We start from the raw sequence: 16,983 nt of genomic DNA, 5'->3' as shown, positions 1-16,983 counted from the left end.
ATCGCATGGTTGGGGACGACGCATTGTCCCAGGCTATGCTAAAGATATTGGAGAGGGTCGCTGGGCCTAATACTGGATCTGGGGGTCTTGGGTCGATTACGGAACGACTCCTGTCCAATGGAGCTGAGCACTTCAAGGGTGTTACTAGGGTCGCCCCTAATATGGCCAAGTACTGGATTGAGGCAACGGAGAGGATCATGGATAATCTAGATTGCACCTCTGAGCAGAAACTAAAGGGCGCAGTCTCACTGCTGTGTGATGAGGCTTATCAGTGGTGGCTAACTATTAAAAAGGGCACTCAGCCCGAACGTCTGACCCGAGAATTCTTTAAGACCACATTCCAGGGGAAATATGTGGGAGCCAGTTATGTGGACACTCGTAGGAAGGAGTTTTTGAATCTTACTCAGGGGGATCGATCAATGGCAGAGTATAAGGTCGAGTTCCTAAGATTAAGCCACTATGCGCTAGGTATGGTGGCATCAGAGTATGAGAGGTGTGTCTACTTTGACGATGGCCTTAGAGATAATTCAAGAGTTCTGATAGCTCCGCAGAGGGAGCGAGATTTTTCTGTCGTAGTCAAGAAGGAAAAGAGAGCCGAAAAGGTTAAGCGCGCTGAATGCCAAAATAGAGATAAAGAGAGGGGTAAGAAAAAGAGGGATTCAGAGCCCTCGAGTTCTGTACAGAGGCCTAAAAAAAGGTCAGATTTGATGGGCTAGTTAGAGCTGGGCCCACTGTTATTACTGCTAGACTGCAACCATATGTCGATTGTGGTAGACGCCATTAGGGCAAGTGTTGGAGGAGGACCGAGGTGTGTCTAAAGTGTGGATCATTAGATCATCGTATTAGGGAGTGTCCGTTGAGGGCCAATCAGATGCAAGCTTCGGGTACTGGTACTACGCAACCACAGAGTGTAGCCCAGCAGCCACTGAGATACCGTGGTCAAGCTAGGGGTGGTAATGGCATAGGCCGTGGATAGAGAGCACCGGGCAGAGGTGCTGGATAGACTGAGGTGAGGTAGCCTGCTCTTATTTACGCTGCACATCGCCAAGAGGATAGATATGCTCCTAACGTCATCATTGGTACGTTCTTTATTTTTTATGTACCATATCTTGCTCTGATAGACATAGGATCTACTTATTCCTACATAGCCTATTCTGTTTCTAAAAAATTGGGGTTATCGATTGAGAGCACTATGAGTGAGGTCATTGTACTGAGTCTGTTGGGGCAATTTTTTCGAGTTAGCAAACTGTATAGGGATGTCCCTTTAGAGGTTTAAGGGACGATATTTCTGGCTGACTTGATGGAGCTTCTGTTTGGGGAGTTCGATATGATATTGGGGGTGGATTGGCTGGTGAAGCACCAAGTAAGTTTGGACTGTGCGACGAAGAGGGTCGTCTTAAGAACTAAGGAGGATAATGAGATAGTCTTGGTTGGGGAGCACAAAAATTATTTTTCTAATGTGATCTCTGCGCTGGTGGCAGAGAAGTTGGTTTGTAAGGGATGTGAGGCATTTTTGGCCTACGTAAGTGTTTTTGATTCTTGGGACTCTACTGTTACGAACATTAGATTGGTAAAGGATTTTTGAATGTCTTTTCGAAAGAGCTACCGGGGTTACCTCCGAATTGTGAAGTGGAGTTTTGGATAAAACTTCTTTCTGGTATAGCTTTGGTGTTCATCGCTCCCTACCAAATGACACCGAAAGAGTTTACAGAGCTTAAAGCTCAGATTCAGAAATTATTGGATTGTGGGTTCATTCGCCCTAGTATGTCTCCGTGGGGAGCATCAGTACTATTTGTAAAGAAGAAGGATGGATCCATGTGGATATATATCAACTACCGTCAGCTGAACAAGTTGACCATTAAGAACAAGTATCCACTTTCAAGGATTGATGATCTATTCGACTAGTTCTGAGGGGCCTCTGTATTTTCCAAGATTGACTTGCATTTTGGGTATCATCAGCTGAAGGTTAAGGAGGTTAATGTGTATAAGACGACATTTAGGACCCTTATGGTCACTACGAGTTCCTAGTGATGCCATTTGGACTGACTAATGCACCGGTAGCTTTCATGGATCTAATGAATCGAGTGTTTCAGACCTACCTAGATCATTTTGTGGTGGTGTCCATCAATAACATATTGGTTTATTCCAGGACTGAGGATGAGCATGACGAGCACCTTAGGATTGTTCTTCAGATTTTGAGGGAAAAGTAGCTGTATGCTATATTCAGCAAGTGCGAGTTTTGGTTACGTGAAGTAACATTTCTAGGTCATGTAGTGTCTGCTGAGGGGATTCGAGTCGATCCTCAGAAGATTGAGGTCAGATCTTGGGTTGGAAACTTGACCTAAGAATGTGTCAGGATCGCTGACTTTACGGGGTGACGAGTTATTACCGACGGTTTGTGAAAGATTTCTCACTAATTGCGGCACCCTTAACTAAGCTGCTATGTAAGGGTATACCGTTTGTCTGGACTGATGCGCAGCAAGAGAGCTTTAAGAAGCTCAAGACTGTAATGATTGAGGCTCCTATTTTGATACAGCCAGATCCTGGAAAGGAGTTCACGGTTTATAGTGATGCGTCACATGTCGGTTTGGGGTGTGTGTTGATGTAGGATGGTAAGGTGGTAGCTTATGTGTCTCGTCAGCTTAAGACACATGATGCGAACTATTTGACGCACGATCTAGAATTGGCCACCGTAGTCTTTGCATTGAAAATCTAGAGGCATTACCTGTATGGTGAGAAGTGTGTCATTTACACTGATCACAAGAGCCTCAAGTATTTCCTTACTCAGAAGGAGTTAAATCTTAGGTAGCTTAGATGGGTTGAGCTGCTTAAGGATTACGACTGTACCACTGAGTACCACCCAGGCAAGGCTAATGTGGTGGTCGATGTATTGAGCTGTAGGGCTATGACTGATCTAAGAGCAATGTTTGCTCGACTTAGCCTGTTCGACGATAGGAGTTTATTGGCTGAGCTACAAGTTAAACTGACTTGGATCGAGTTGATTAAGGTTAAGTAGTTGAAGGATGAATCTTTGGGTCTTTGGTTTCGACAGATTGAGGAAGGTAGCACTAAGGACTTTGGGTTGAACTCTGAGGAGGTGTTGTGTTTCTGAAGCTGGATATGTATGCTGAATGATTTTGATTTGAGGCAGTCTATACTGAGAGATACGCATAGTAGCCTTTACGCTATGCACCCTGGTGGAAATAAGATGTACCGAGATCTTCTAGAGTTGCATTGGTGGCCAGGATTGAAGTGAGAGGTTACTGATTTTGTGGCTAAGCGTCTGACATGCTAGCAAGTTAAGGCTGAACATCAGTTGCCTTCGGGTTTGCTGCAACCGGTTAAGATTCTGTTATGGAAATGGGGGCGAGTGACGATGGATTTTGTTAGTGGGTTGCCCCTAACACCCACTAAGAAGGATTTCGTCTAGGTCATTGTGGATCAATTGACCAAGTCTGCACATTTCATCCCAGTTAAGACAGATTATTCTTTGCAGAAGCTGGAAAAGCTTTATATTTCTGAGATAGTGAGACTGCATGGGGTACCAGGTTTGATTATTTCTGATAGGGATCCTCGCTTCATGTCTCGGTTTTAGAAGAAGTTACATGAGGCTTTGGGTTTAAGGTTGGACTTTATTACTGCATTCCATCCTCAGACCGATGGTCAATCGGAAAGGGTGATTCAAATAGTAGATGATATGTTGAAGAGTTGTGTTCTTGATTTCCGAGGCAACTGAGAGGATTATCTATCGTTACCGGAGTTTGCCTATAATAATAGTTACCAGTCTAGCATCCAAATGGCACCTTATAAGACCCTATATGGTCGTAAGTGTCGCACTTCCTTGTGTTGGACTGAATTGGGTGAACGATGTGTTCTGGGTCCTAAGTCAGTTTCTAAAACTGAGGATAATGTCAGATTGATTCGAGATTGATTGAACGCGGCATTAGACAGCCAGAAGTCTTACACAGATCTGAAAAGGTGCAAGATTGAGTACTTTGTGGAGGACTTTGTATTTCTTAAGGTCTCGCCATGGAAAAATATTTTGAGGTTCGGTCGTAAGGGCAAGCTGAGCCCTATGTTTATTGGACCGTATCAAATTCTAAAACGAGTGGGACTGGCCACTTATCAATTAGAGCTACCTTCAGAGCTTGACCATATTCACGACATGTTCCATGTCTCGATGTTGAGACGCTATCGCTCTGATCCAACACATATTGTCCCTGTTGAGGAGATTGAGGTTAGGCCATACTTGACCTTCTAGAAGGAGTCAGTTCAGATTCTGGATCGTGATGTAAAGGTTCTTTGGAGGAAGTCTATTCCATTAGTGAAAATGTTATGGTGGAATCATGGCACTGAAGAGTCCACGTGGGAACCTGAGGATTAGATGCGTCAGTAGTATCCTCATCTATTTTGATCAGGTAAATTTTGAGGACGAAATTTTCTTTTAGGGGGTAGAGTTGTAACGCCCTAAATTTTATATTTTTTGTTCTGCAATTAGTTTACACAAATGTGTATTTGCTTCAGTGGTTAAGTGTTCTGGGTATGTGTGAGAGGTCCCAAGTTCAAGCCTTTCATTTGGAAAATTTTGGTATTTTTCTGAATCAAGCCTGATACTTGAGTAGTGTGCTTATATTTAATTAGTTGTAATTCCATAACAGAACGGGTGTGTGGGCCCACACGGGCAGGCCACATGGGCGTGTGAGCCCATTTTTACTGAAATGGTTATTAAGGTTGCACAGGTTGCCCAAGTTGACTCTGAACCTTCCGTAGGGTCAGTAAGCACTATTTAGATGTGAATTATGTATTGAGCATGTTATAAGCATGTAAACTGAACAGCAAGTGTATCTGTTAGATCTGTGACAGCATGACATTCCGTTGTATGTTGTATTGCATTGGGGTAGGTTAATATTATTTGGAGGAAGTAAACTAAAAGGATCTTAAGCCTAAAATCTGGCAGCTCAGCTGTAAATTACTGTCTATGTGTCGCATTCGGTACTACCTGGAGTGTAGGGATGGGTGGGTTGATTTAATCCCCACATGGAATGTAGGGTTGGATAGAGATAGTGTGTAGAGGCTAGTTGGGTAAGACTTTGCTACTGAATAATTATGACTGATACTGATACTATGATGGGCTAAGGCTCTACTACATATTTAATAATGTACTGAGATGGGATAAGGCCCAAACTGTTTTTGATATTGGAAAGGGTTTAGGCCCAAGACTGTTTTGGCTGTGCACTGTGCTTTGCTATTGTTTGTTTCTGAGGGATTACACACTAAGTTTACATAAACTCACCCTTTTGTTTAATGTGCACAGGTAATCCCTAGACCTGACGGTTTGGTGTAGTGGAGGACTCAGCGGTGGCTACATGTATTTGAACTGCTTTACTCTCGTTTATGGTTTTATTGATTATGGGGTATTTTTATGTAGTTGGACTTTATGGACTGTTTTGCTTTAACTTGGAAATTTTAACTGCTTTTATGGACTTACAACTTCAAACTTAACAATACGAATTTTTTTAATAACCAAGGTTTTCCATAAAATGAACTATTTTACTTAAAATAAATGATTTCTAAAGCTTTCACATCGAATTATGCTTTAAAACAATCAACTAGAGGAGTAAGCGATTTTTGGAACCAATAAGAGTAATAAACGGACACGATTTTATCATAATAAATTAGTTTTCAGAATTCCATTCCATGTGACATAGCCAGATTCAGCCATAATGTCTAGGCTAGGTTTAGGTGTTACACAAACGACCAAACACAACCCTACCACAAACAATTAAAAGTACTTAATATTTAAACAGAGTTCGAGCTCCTAATGAAATGATGAAAATACAAATGAAATGTCCTAAAATGCAACTAAATGTACCTAAATACAAGCAATCAGCTAGGTTTAAAGGCATGAAGTATAACTCTTTTTAATATTTATCATAATGCCATGCCATGCATAAGTCATGTACCCAACATACCGACTATGGGTTCGATTATCTTTAGAGCATAAGCTTTCACTTAAATTAAAGCACATGAGTTGCATACGCATGGTCAGTGACTAACTTAGGATTTAGGTAAATCACATCATAAACGTCACAAGTGAATTAATTCACAAATGAATTTAGAATTAATTCATCTTGGGTCCAACCCAATGTATCATTCCACCAATGAATACATCTATGTCTCTACTCATGGAGTCAACTGCTTCTATAGCTAAGACCAGCCATCTCCCCAATTGGAATTGTAGACAACATAATAATCCTTCTCAGTATTTGAATCAAATGCTCACTTTGATTCTTTTATGAGATTACGTATGCATTTAGATTATCTATTGAAGTAAGTTATCTTTCTCACAATGTAAACATTCTTTACAATGCTATTTATCTTCAGTTTGAACTTTAGACAATTAATGAGCTAATATTTGCTTGTCTTAATTTCGCTATGCATGCAAAACATAAAAGATATAAATACAAAAGACATAATAATGAAATGTGAAATTAACTTTATTTATTTATTCATTGTTCAAATAAATAGAAAACAGTTAAATGTTTAGTAAAATATGGGCACATTTCCTAACATAGACAGCTATCAGATGTGGGTAGTATGCATGGAGACATACTTGAAGGCTTTGGATATTTGAGAAGCATTGGAAGAGGATTATAAGATTCTTGTATTACCTACCAACTCCACCATGGCACAGTTCAAAGCACAGAAAGAGAGGAGGAAAAAGAAATCAAAGGAAAAATACTGTTTGTTTGTTGTAGTTTCATCAACGATTTTTGCCCGAATTATATCTCTAAAGTCAGCAAATAAGATGTGGGATTATCTCAAGACTGGACAGGAAAGAGACGAAAGGATTCGTGGGATATAAGTGTTGAATCTTGTACATGATTTGGAGCTGCAAAAGATGAATGAGACTTAGACAATAAATGAGTATTTTGACAAGGTCCTTAGCATAGCCAATTAGGTCAGTTTGCTAGGTTCATCTCTGGTAGATTTAAATATTGTGAAGAAAATCCTTATAATAGTGCCTGAGAGATTTGAGGCTACCGTCACCACCTTAAAAAATACGAAGGGTCTATCAAAGATTACTTTGGTAGAACTCTTAAGTGCTTTGCAAGCACAAGAGCAGAGGCATGTAATATGAGGCAAGAAGGAGTTGTTGAATGAGCTCTACCAGTCAAGCTTCAAGATGATGGAAAGAATAGGAGGCCCAAAAATAAAAGGTTTCAAGCTGCAAGTGGAGAAAGCTCTGCACCTAGGAACAGAAGCAAAACTGAAAATAAAAGATCAAGAGTATAGAAGGATTACCTTCCACATTAACATTATGGTAAGAAAGGTCACCCTCTTTTCAAGTACTGGAGAAGACCAGATGCAAGGTGCAACAAGTGTAATAAAATGGAACATGAAGCTGTCATTTGTAAGAATAAAAATCAGCGACAAGGAGATGAAGCATAAATGGCAAATCAAAAAGTAAAAGACTAGCTTTTGATAGTGGTTGCGGTTTGTTTCAGGAGTCATGAAACAAGTGAAACTTGGCTCATTGATAGTGGTTGCACTAATCATATGACACATGACAAGGATTTATTCAAAAAATTAAAGAGCACCAAGTCCAAGAAGGTCAAAATTGGGAATAGCAAATATGTTGCAGTCAAAGAAAAGTGTACTATAGCCATTGCAAGTTATTAAGGAACCAAGTTGATCACTGATGTTCTCTATGTACTAGATATTAATCAAAACCTGCTCATTGTTGGTCAATTAATATAGAAGGGAGACAAAGTGATGTTCATGGAGAAGGCATGTGTGATAGAGGATGGTACAAGTCGAAAGATGTTCGAAATTAAGATGGCAAGGAATAGTTTTTCACTAAATCAAATGCAAGAGGACCAAACAACTTTTCTAATCAAAGAAAGCATCTTAATGGTATGGCATAAGAGGGTCGGGCAATATCACCACCGAGGATATTACAGATGAAGTCCAAAAGGATGGCAATTGATCTTCTAGAGTATAATGATCACATATTGATCTAAAAGGCTTGTCAATTTGGAAAGAAAAACAGAAAGTCATTTCCCAAGTCAGCATGGAGTGTAACACCCCTTACCGTACCCGAGGTCGGGATAAGGTACGAGGCGTTACCGAACAAACATACAAACATTAAACTAAAATACAGGCCATAAAATTTCATTCATATTTCAAAACATTCATTCACTTACACATAGTCCCTTATTTGAGTCTACGAAGCCCAAATCATACTTTAGAAAGGGTTCGGGACTAAACCGAGAACTTACAAAAATCTTGGAAATTTCATGCTTTAAGGCTCCACACGCCCGTGTCCCAAAGTCGTGTTCTATACAGTCGAGACACGTGGTCGTGTCATTACTAATGTGGAATATACTTAGGCTATTTTCCAAGCTTTGGTCAACCTTAATCTCTTACACACTTATACAAAATCAAAAGCATATAACATGGTATTCATTTAATGATTAAATACTCTCAATTAAACCACAAACATAGCATTTGTATGTCATCATACATGTGTATCTCATACTCATTTTACCTTGTTTATTATAGTACCACTTATACATTTATACCAAGATTATCATCTTACCAAATATCTTCACTTAATCATCAAGCATTCATATTTAAAACTAGATCATATCTTTATAAAATACCACAATTCAGATCATAAAATAACATGTTTGCTGAAACATTTCAATTCAACTCCATACCCAACAAGCATTACATTGAGACTAGTCATATATATATACATGTCATGATACGTATCATTCTCTTTTCTTTTCTTATAAACACATATCATTTATTTCATTATATCAATATTTCATATACCATAGTTTCCATGTATTCCACATATATTTATTTTCCTCCTCCTCCTCTCCATTCCACATCCTTAATGTATATAGCATTCTTGTAAGTACGATTTCACAATTTACTAATAAATGCTCACATCAAACTGTCCACACGAGTCATAGTCACTTACTTATTTATATTTTGATCTACAGACCTCCAAATTAAGATCTGTAAATTTATCCTGAAACTAGACTCATATATCTTTCCACCATAAAATTTTCATAATTTTTGGTTTAGCAAATTAGTACAGTTTATTCATTAAAATTTCCCCTGTTTCACATTCTGACAGTTCTGACCTCTCTTCACTAAAAATTAATTATCTCACAATACAGAAATAGGATAATGTTTTTGTTTATTTATATTGAAAATATACTCATTAGGGATTTTAAAAATATAAGTTTAAGCCTCTAATTATTTTTATCCAAATTTTTGTGATTTTCCAAAGTCAGAACAGGGGATCACGTCATCATTCTGAACCAGTCTCACAAAAACATAAATATCTCAAAATATAGAACTCCTTTTCTTGATATGTTTCTTTTATATGAAAATAGACTCATTAAGCTTTAATTTGATATCTCATTCAGCCTCTGATTAAATTTCTACTATTGTTGGTGATTTTTCAACATCACATCACTGCTACTGTCCAAAACAGTTTTATTGCTAATTCACTCTTTCACACTTTCGTTGTATTAACCTCATTTTAACATACATATCACAAATCATTTTCACCACATTTCATACATCACAAGTATAGGCCCATGATCACAAGGTCACCATAAAATCATCCTCATGTATAACTTACTTGTTTATAACCTTACCACATCCTGGTCACTTAATGAACACATCATTCACATAACCAAGTTCATGCACTTATTCATCACAAAACTCACAAAGCAATACATAGAGAGTCTCCCGTTGAACACTTCGGATCAATCCTCAATACTTGGTCGTTTCAGTACATAGCTCCACCCGTCATATAGTTTGGCTCTCTTGTACACATGGTGAACACTCAGTACCACCCATGTGACCTAGCCAATTTATCTCGTAGCTCTCTTGTCTACATGGTGTCCTTCACCTGGAACCACGCATGCGACCTAGCTACATATATCCCGTAGCTCTCTTGTCTACATGGTGTACACATAGTATCACCCATGCGACCTACCTACATCATAATGTCGTGTAGCTCTCTTGTACACATGATGTGCACTCAGCACCGTACATGTGACCTAGCTACACACTATTTGTATCATCCAATCTTTTCGAAGGTTCAACCAGGATTTCTCTCTCTTTTCCAACAATTTCACCAATCAAGTAATTATCCACAAACATATTTCCAATATTATTATAAAATATCATAATACAAGTAATATTGATGTATTACTTACATATAAACTTACATCTCATTTAATATCAAGACAATAACATTAAATTACACATTGCCTTATTAAAAATCATATGAACTTACAATTTCCCTAATATCCATAATCATAGAAATCGCATTTATGTATGATAATTCAATGCACTTCATGTACCATAGACATATTTTAAATCAATTCATAAACTTGGCACCATAATCATTTAATTTAACATAATTCAATTAATTCACTAAATTTAACTTTCAAATATAAATTATTGCATTATTCTTTGTATTATTATCATACCAACTTACATACTTTCAACACCTCGGAAATTATAAGAAATATATCAATTTTACATTGAAACATGCATAAATTAATGCTTATTAACATATGAACTTACCTCGATACTAAAACGATCATTTTACCAACTTTCCCAATTTTCAATTTTTCTCTCATTCTAGGTTCAAATCTCATTTTTCGGGATCTAAAACATCATATTTTACTTATTTAATTAATTTACTATTCAAAACAGTCCTTAACTCAAACTTTGAAAAATTACAATTTTTCCCCTAAATTTTTGCATATTTACACTTTTGCCCCTAGGCTCGGAAATTAAACTTCATCCCTTATTCTTATGTTTTATGACATGCTGATCACTTTTCCCTTCTATGGCAACACAAATTCTCACTCTAACATATACTTATGACTATTAGGTATTTTTACCGATTAAGCCCTTTTACTCGTTTTCACTCAAAACCGAGTAGCACAAGTGGTCTAACATAATTTAAAACTTCTATTCTAAAACAGAAAAATAAACACATTTCACCTATGGGTATTTTTCCAAATATGAACCCTAGCTTAAATTATTGCTAGAATAAGCTTAATCAAATTACCAGGATTCTAAAAACGTAAAGAACTTGAAAAACGAGGTTAGAACAGACTTACTATTTAGCTTGGAAAGCTTGAAAACCCTATCCATGGCTTTCCCCATGCTAATCTCGGCCTCCATGAAAAAGATGAGTCAATTTTGGCTTTATTTTCCCTTTTTCCTTACTAAACTTTCAAAAATTCCATCCATGTCCAATTTTTGTCCATCACTTAGAAATTGGTCAAATTGCTATTTAAGACCTCCTAATTAATATTTCAAAGCAATTTCATACTAGAAACTTCTAGAATGCAAGTTTTGCAACTTATTCAATTTAGTCCCTAACTTCAAATTGAGCACTTTATGCATAGAATTTCTTCACGAAATTTTCACACAATCATGCAGTCATATAATAGACCTCAAAATAATCATAAAATAATTATTTCTATCTTGGATTTTGCGGTTCCAAAACCTCTGTTCCAACTAGACCCAATTTTGGGCTATTACATGGAGAGCCACCTATAACCTGCACTTAGTCCACACAGACATTTTTAGACCTCAGAGAACTTCCTCATTAGCAAGTAGTTGATATTATGTTGCTTTTATTAATGATTTCACAAGAATATGTTGGATTTTTTCTTGAAATTCAAGTCAGAAGTGGCTGGAGTATTCAAGAAGTTCAAGAAGATTGTGGAAAATCAAAGTGGCAACCAAATTCAAATACTGGGGTTTGATAGTGGCAAAGAGTATACCTTAGAAAATTTCAATGCATTTTGTGAAGAAACTAACATTGAGCATCAGTTAACAGCCCCTTACACTCTATAACAAAATGGACTTAGTGAAAGGAGAAACAAATACATCTTAGAAATGACTAGATGTATGTTGCATGAGAAGAATCTACCCAAACAGTTCTGGGCAAAGGTAGCTCAGACTACAATTTTTGACCTGCCACAAATTGTAATGTCAATTTAAGTACTTTTCGATATTGAATGATCTTATTTTCTAGCCATTTTAGTATTGTCTATTGCATTTTTAATTTTATTAGTCTAGAATCAAATTATTGCAAAATAAACATTTTTACATATGTTTCAGTGTTTCGACAACCTGCTAGGGTAACTTGGGCCTCAAAAATTACTAATACACTATTTGAGTGTGTAGGATGTCATTTTAGGTCAAGAATCATAAGGGATGACAGTTGTGTCACGACATAGGGGTTTCCATGTCACCACATAGAACTTTGAAGCTTCCAAGGATGAAAACCACTCTATGTCGTGATGAGGGTTTCTCTCATGCCATGACGACGGGACAAATTATGGAAAGATTCAGCCGTATCTTAACGGTGACGTTGTGACAAGGGATTTCCCGATGTCACGCCTATGCAAGAAAACTTGGAAACATACAACCAAATTTTGGATGGCCACTTAGTGTTATTTTACCTAATTAAACCCTAATCACTCCAAGGGTATTTTAGGCACCTAACACCCTAATGTTTGCCTATATAAACAAATTTATAACCTTATTAGTAAGGGGTTTTTGGACGTGACAGAATAAGATTTATTAGTTTATGTTTTAGTTTTTTTTAATGTTTTCATAGTTGGAATCTTTTTTATTTTGATGTAAAGATAATTGTGAGCGAAGATTGCTCCTAAATCATGCTTATATATTTATTCATGAGCAATTTATTTATCATTTTTTATTCTTTTATTTATAATTTGTTAACCTAAGCAATTAATTGTTGTATGGATATTAGGATAAATTCGTGTGCCTTATTTATATCTTGCATAATTCGATTATAGAACTGATTAACTGATTAGGGAATTATTAATGGAAGAATGAGGGTTTTTTTTATACAAATTAATTTGCTTAAATTTAAATGTGCTTAAACCCTAGGATTGACGACCTAGAAAGTAATTTAGGTTAAACGAGGTAGAGAGATAAGTTTTCTAAGTAAATTGTGATTTATCTCGATCAATAAATTGGGGTCGAGAGATAAATAAGTATTGGTCAATTAATTAATAAGTAGAGGCCGAGAGGTAATATTGGTTAGTTAATAATTAGTTCACTAAAAACAACCTGAGTTCTAGAGTTAAGTACAACCACTAAATCAAGTTGATCTTTTGTCTGTTAATCGATCATAGGCCTAGAGCTTGCATTGTTGACACTAGGAAAATCAAATTTCATTAGGTTAATTTAGGTTAATTAATTTAATTAGTTTTCAAAATATTTTAATTTGGATTCACACTACTATTTCGCGACTCAATTAGATTAGTAATTATTTTCGGTAATTAGTTTAATAATAAAATTCTCCAATTTGCAATCCATTGGGTATGATCCTTGAAATACTTATCGGTGTTCTGTTGTAACACAAAACTATATTACAATTTGACTTATTTTCTTGTAGATATCGCACTTTAATTACATATATTATTTCCATGATTCTTACTCCAAACGTTCGTACGTTTGAAGGCGTTCAAGTTGTTGGCGTTGTTTCCGGGGATTGCAATAGTGAAAATTGTTATTAGATTGATTACCTTGTAAAATAATATTAGTTGATAGACGAACAAACTAGATAATGTTCTAACTTTTAATTTTTTTTTCTAGATTATTATTATTTTATTATTACCTTTTTTACTAGCAGATTTAGTCATAGATGAATTTGATTACATGTGGTTTAACGATGATATAACTTCTTGAGATGACGAATGGAACTATGTAACAGATTAGTTGAACTGGGCTTTGATAAACCAATAGAGTCATGACAGAGCATACAAGGAGGGAGTATATAATCAATGGGAGATTATGGAGAACCAAAGGTTGCTCATGATAGAGTTACTCCAATGAAGAAATGAAGTAATGACTCTATTGGAAGAGGTCGTGCATGATGTTCCCAACTTTAATTGCAAAGACCATTATATTGTTGTCATCTGTCCTAACCTAGATTGTAAAAGTCAGCAAGAGTTGCATGTAATCATGGATAATGTACATAGATAGATACGTGAGCAACATTTAAGGATGTAAGGATGATGGGTACATTAATAGAGAATCTAGTTGGTCGAACGGATCCTTGACAAACTAAGGGAGTTATGGTGGAGAGCTTGCCTTGTGCAACACAACTCTGTTGTCCATCACCAAAACATGTTCGGACATATCAAATATGATGGTGCAAATGATGAATATGCTTAAACAAATATCCGAGGCACTTCCTCCATTGGAAGAGGTAGTGCATGATGTTTCTAACCCTAATCATGTGGACCACAATATTGTCATCGATCATCCTGAATTCAATGAAAATAGTTAACAAGAGTTTGGAATCGAAGATGAGAAAGAATTGAAAATGACTGAAGAAGTCTTTCATCCAATTAACTTAGTTGTAGACATAATAGTAGATCTAGTTGTAGACGTAGCAGTAGATGTAGAAGTCAAATTGAACACTAACATTAAGCTTTAACCATTTCTCAGTGAAAGTGTAGATGTGCCAATACATTTTCTGGCTGGATTTAAGGAGACGCCAACTGAAGAAGTCAACAAGTTAATCTCGTTCTCACTTGACGATGAAGTTAAATTTCAGGTTAGTAATTCCTCACACGACATTGAAGTGAAAATACTCGAGGTAATAATACCCCGAAAATAACTTGGGTTGGCTCAGATTTGGTCTCAAATGGCTTGTAATGTGGATGTCACGCAGGTTGAATATAAGACAACATCAATGGCATCGACCGATGGTGTTGGTTTACATATCTGGATGGAAAAACAAATAATAGATCAAAGTTTTGAGGGCTAGTTGGAAGTTCTTTTACGAGGGCGATATATATTGTCCTGACTTTGAAAAAAGACTTCTTGTTTAAATTTCTTTTAATTTTAAAATTTAAAATTTAAATTTTCATTTAAGTTATTTTTAATTCTCTTCTGAAATGTTTTAATCCAAGTATTTTTTTTATATTTTCTATATGGGTTACTAAGCTCATGAAAGGGGAAAACCAAAGAGCCGAGGAAAAGGAAATTTCGCACACGAGAGGGCCAAAATAGTCATGATGTCATGATGAGAATCATCATGGCATCATGATAAGCTACCCACGTCCCGACGAGGAAATTTGATTTGTCACGATGAGCATCCTCCACGTCTCAATGTAACTATCTGATGATGTGATGAACCGAACCAACGAAGGGCCAAACAGACAATGATGTTGTGATGAAGGATGTCTTGTCGTCACAATGAGAGACTCCACGTAGTAATGAGAGGCAAGGACGTCGCAATAAATCGTGATGAAATGACCTTAGAAGTTGAACCAAAGAGGCAGCGTCGTGACAAGCCAAAACCCATGTCGTGACAAGATGACAAATATAAAAAATGCCTCGTCACAACCACTAACTGAAATCGATCTTCTATCTGTTAATCAATCATAGGCCGAGAGCTCGCATCGTTGATTGTAGGGATAGGAAATTTCATTAGATTAATTTAGGTTAATTAATTTAATTAGTTTAACAAATATTTTAATTTGGATTCATACTATTAATTCGTGACTTAATTATATTAGTACTTATTTTCTATAATTGATTTAATGATAAAATTCTCTAGTTTGCAATTCCTGGGGTATGATCCTTGGGATACTTATCGATGTTCCATTGTAAAACAAAACTAAATTACAAATTGACTTGTTCACTTGTAGATATCGCACTTTAATTATATGTGATCGCACGATTCGTAACAAGTAATAAATATTTATACTGAAGATCAAACCTAGACTAACTATTATCACGACGAAAAGGCAAGTTCACCTATCGAACAATAGTATAGTAATGGCAAGACCGGGATATCATACCCAAGGGAACCAAAAGTACTAGTAATAATTATCTTTTTATTATTTAGCCTAAGAATAAAAAGGGTTTGATTATTAAACTAATAATTAAAACTAAGATCGCACAGAGAACAGAGTTGGGGAATTGCTTTTGGGAAAATCAATTGACTTGAGACAATACCTAAGGAAAAATCCACCTAGACTTTACTTATTATTCTGGCTCCAAATCGGACTATTTATTCATTTAACTTGTTCCGTAGAGATCCCTAAGTTATGTTATTATCCCTATTCAAGACTAATAACGTCTAATACCTAGATTGAATAACCGAGACTTTTCTCTAATTAACACTCTAGGGTTACATTAACTCGATCTATGGATCCCTTTATTAGGTTTCACCTTAATCTGCCAAAATCTTGTCACCCTATTTTTAGGCGCGCAATCAACTCCGCTTAATTATGACAAATGTACTCTTAGATAGGGTCTATTCCTCCTCTAAATAAGAGCGTGTCTTGAATCAGTATCCTGGGATATCAAAACAAGAATTAAGAACACATAATTAAGAACAAGTTCAATATTTATCATACGATTCAGAAAATAATAACAAGATTCGTCTTAGGTTTTATTCCCCTTAGGTATTTAGGGGTTTAGTTCATAACTAAATAGGAAAACATCTCAGAAGGATAAAGAATACAAAACATAAAGAAAACCCAAAACTCCTGAAGGGAAATTGAGGAGAGATCTTCTGTCTTGATGATGAATCTGGCTTCCGAGATGGATCAATCGGCTTCCTTGGAGTAATTCCTTACTCCCAATTCTCCATCTCTTCTTCCTTGCTCCTCTAAAGTGTATTTATAGGCTTTGGAATGCCTAAAAACCCTCCAAAGTGGCCTTTTTCGAATTGGACTTAACTTGGGCTCAACAGGGACACGCTCGTGGCACACCCCCGTGTTTGATTACTTCAGGCCGTGTTCGAGCCTACCAAATTGACACGACTGTGTGGTTTGCCCGTGTGAGGAGGTCCAGCCCGTGTTGATTTCGTACTTTGGCCCATTTTCTTCGTTTTTGGCCTGTTTCTCGTTCCTTTCGCCCTCCTATGCTCTG

General features: G+C 36.7%; 1 protein-coding gene across 1 annotated transcript; it reads left to right on the top strand.

The window, feature by feature from the left end:
- Window positions 1-161: 161 nt before the first annotated feature.
- LOC108471583 (uncharacterized) lies at window positions 162-976 on the top strand. The gene is made up of 2 exons (XM_017773181.1): window positions 162-697; window positions 847-976. Exons 1-2 carry the CDS (start codon window positions 162-164, stop codon window positions 974-976), a joined length of 666 nt encoding a protein of 221 aa, XP_017628670.1.
- Window positions 977-16,983: the final 16,007 nt, after the last annotated feature.

Source organism: Gossypium arboreum, chromosome 11 (assembly GCF_025698485.1).
Source record: "Gossypium arboreum isolate Shixiya-1 chromosome 11, ASM2569848v2, whole genome shotgun sequence".
In the NCBI taxonomy this organism is placed as follows: domain Eukaryota; kingdom Viridiplantae; phylum Streptophyta; class Magnoliopsida; order Malvales; family Malvaceae; genus Gossypium; species Gossypium arboreum.
This window is presented reverse-complemented; position numbering and strand designations above follow the sequence as displayed.

Excerpts from the sequence above, each read along its gene's own strand:
- LOC108471583 (XM_017773181.1), top strand. The coding sequence starts at position 162 with ATGGCCAAGTACTGGATTGAGGCAACGGAGAGGATCATGGATAATCTA. Across the intron at positions 698-846 it reads GTACAGAGGCCTAAAAAAAG|GGAGTGTCCGTTGAGGGCCA; the intron begins GTCAGATTTGAT and ends TCATCGTATTAG.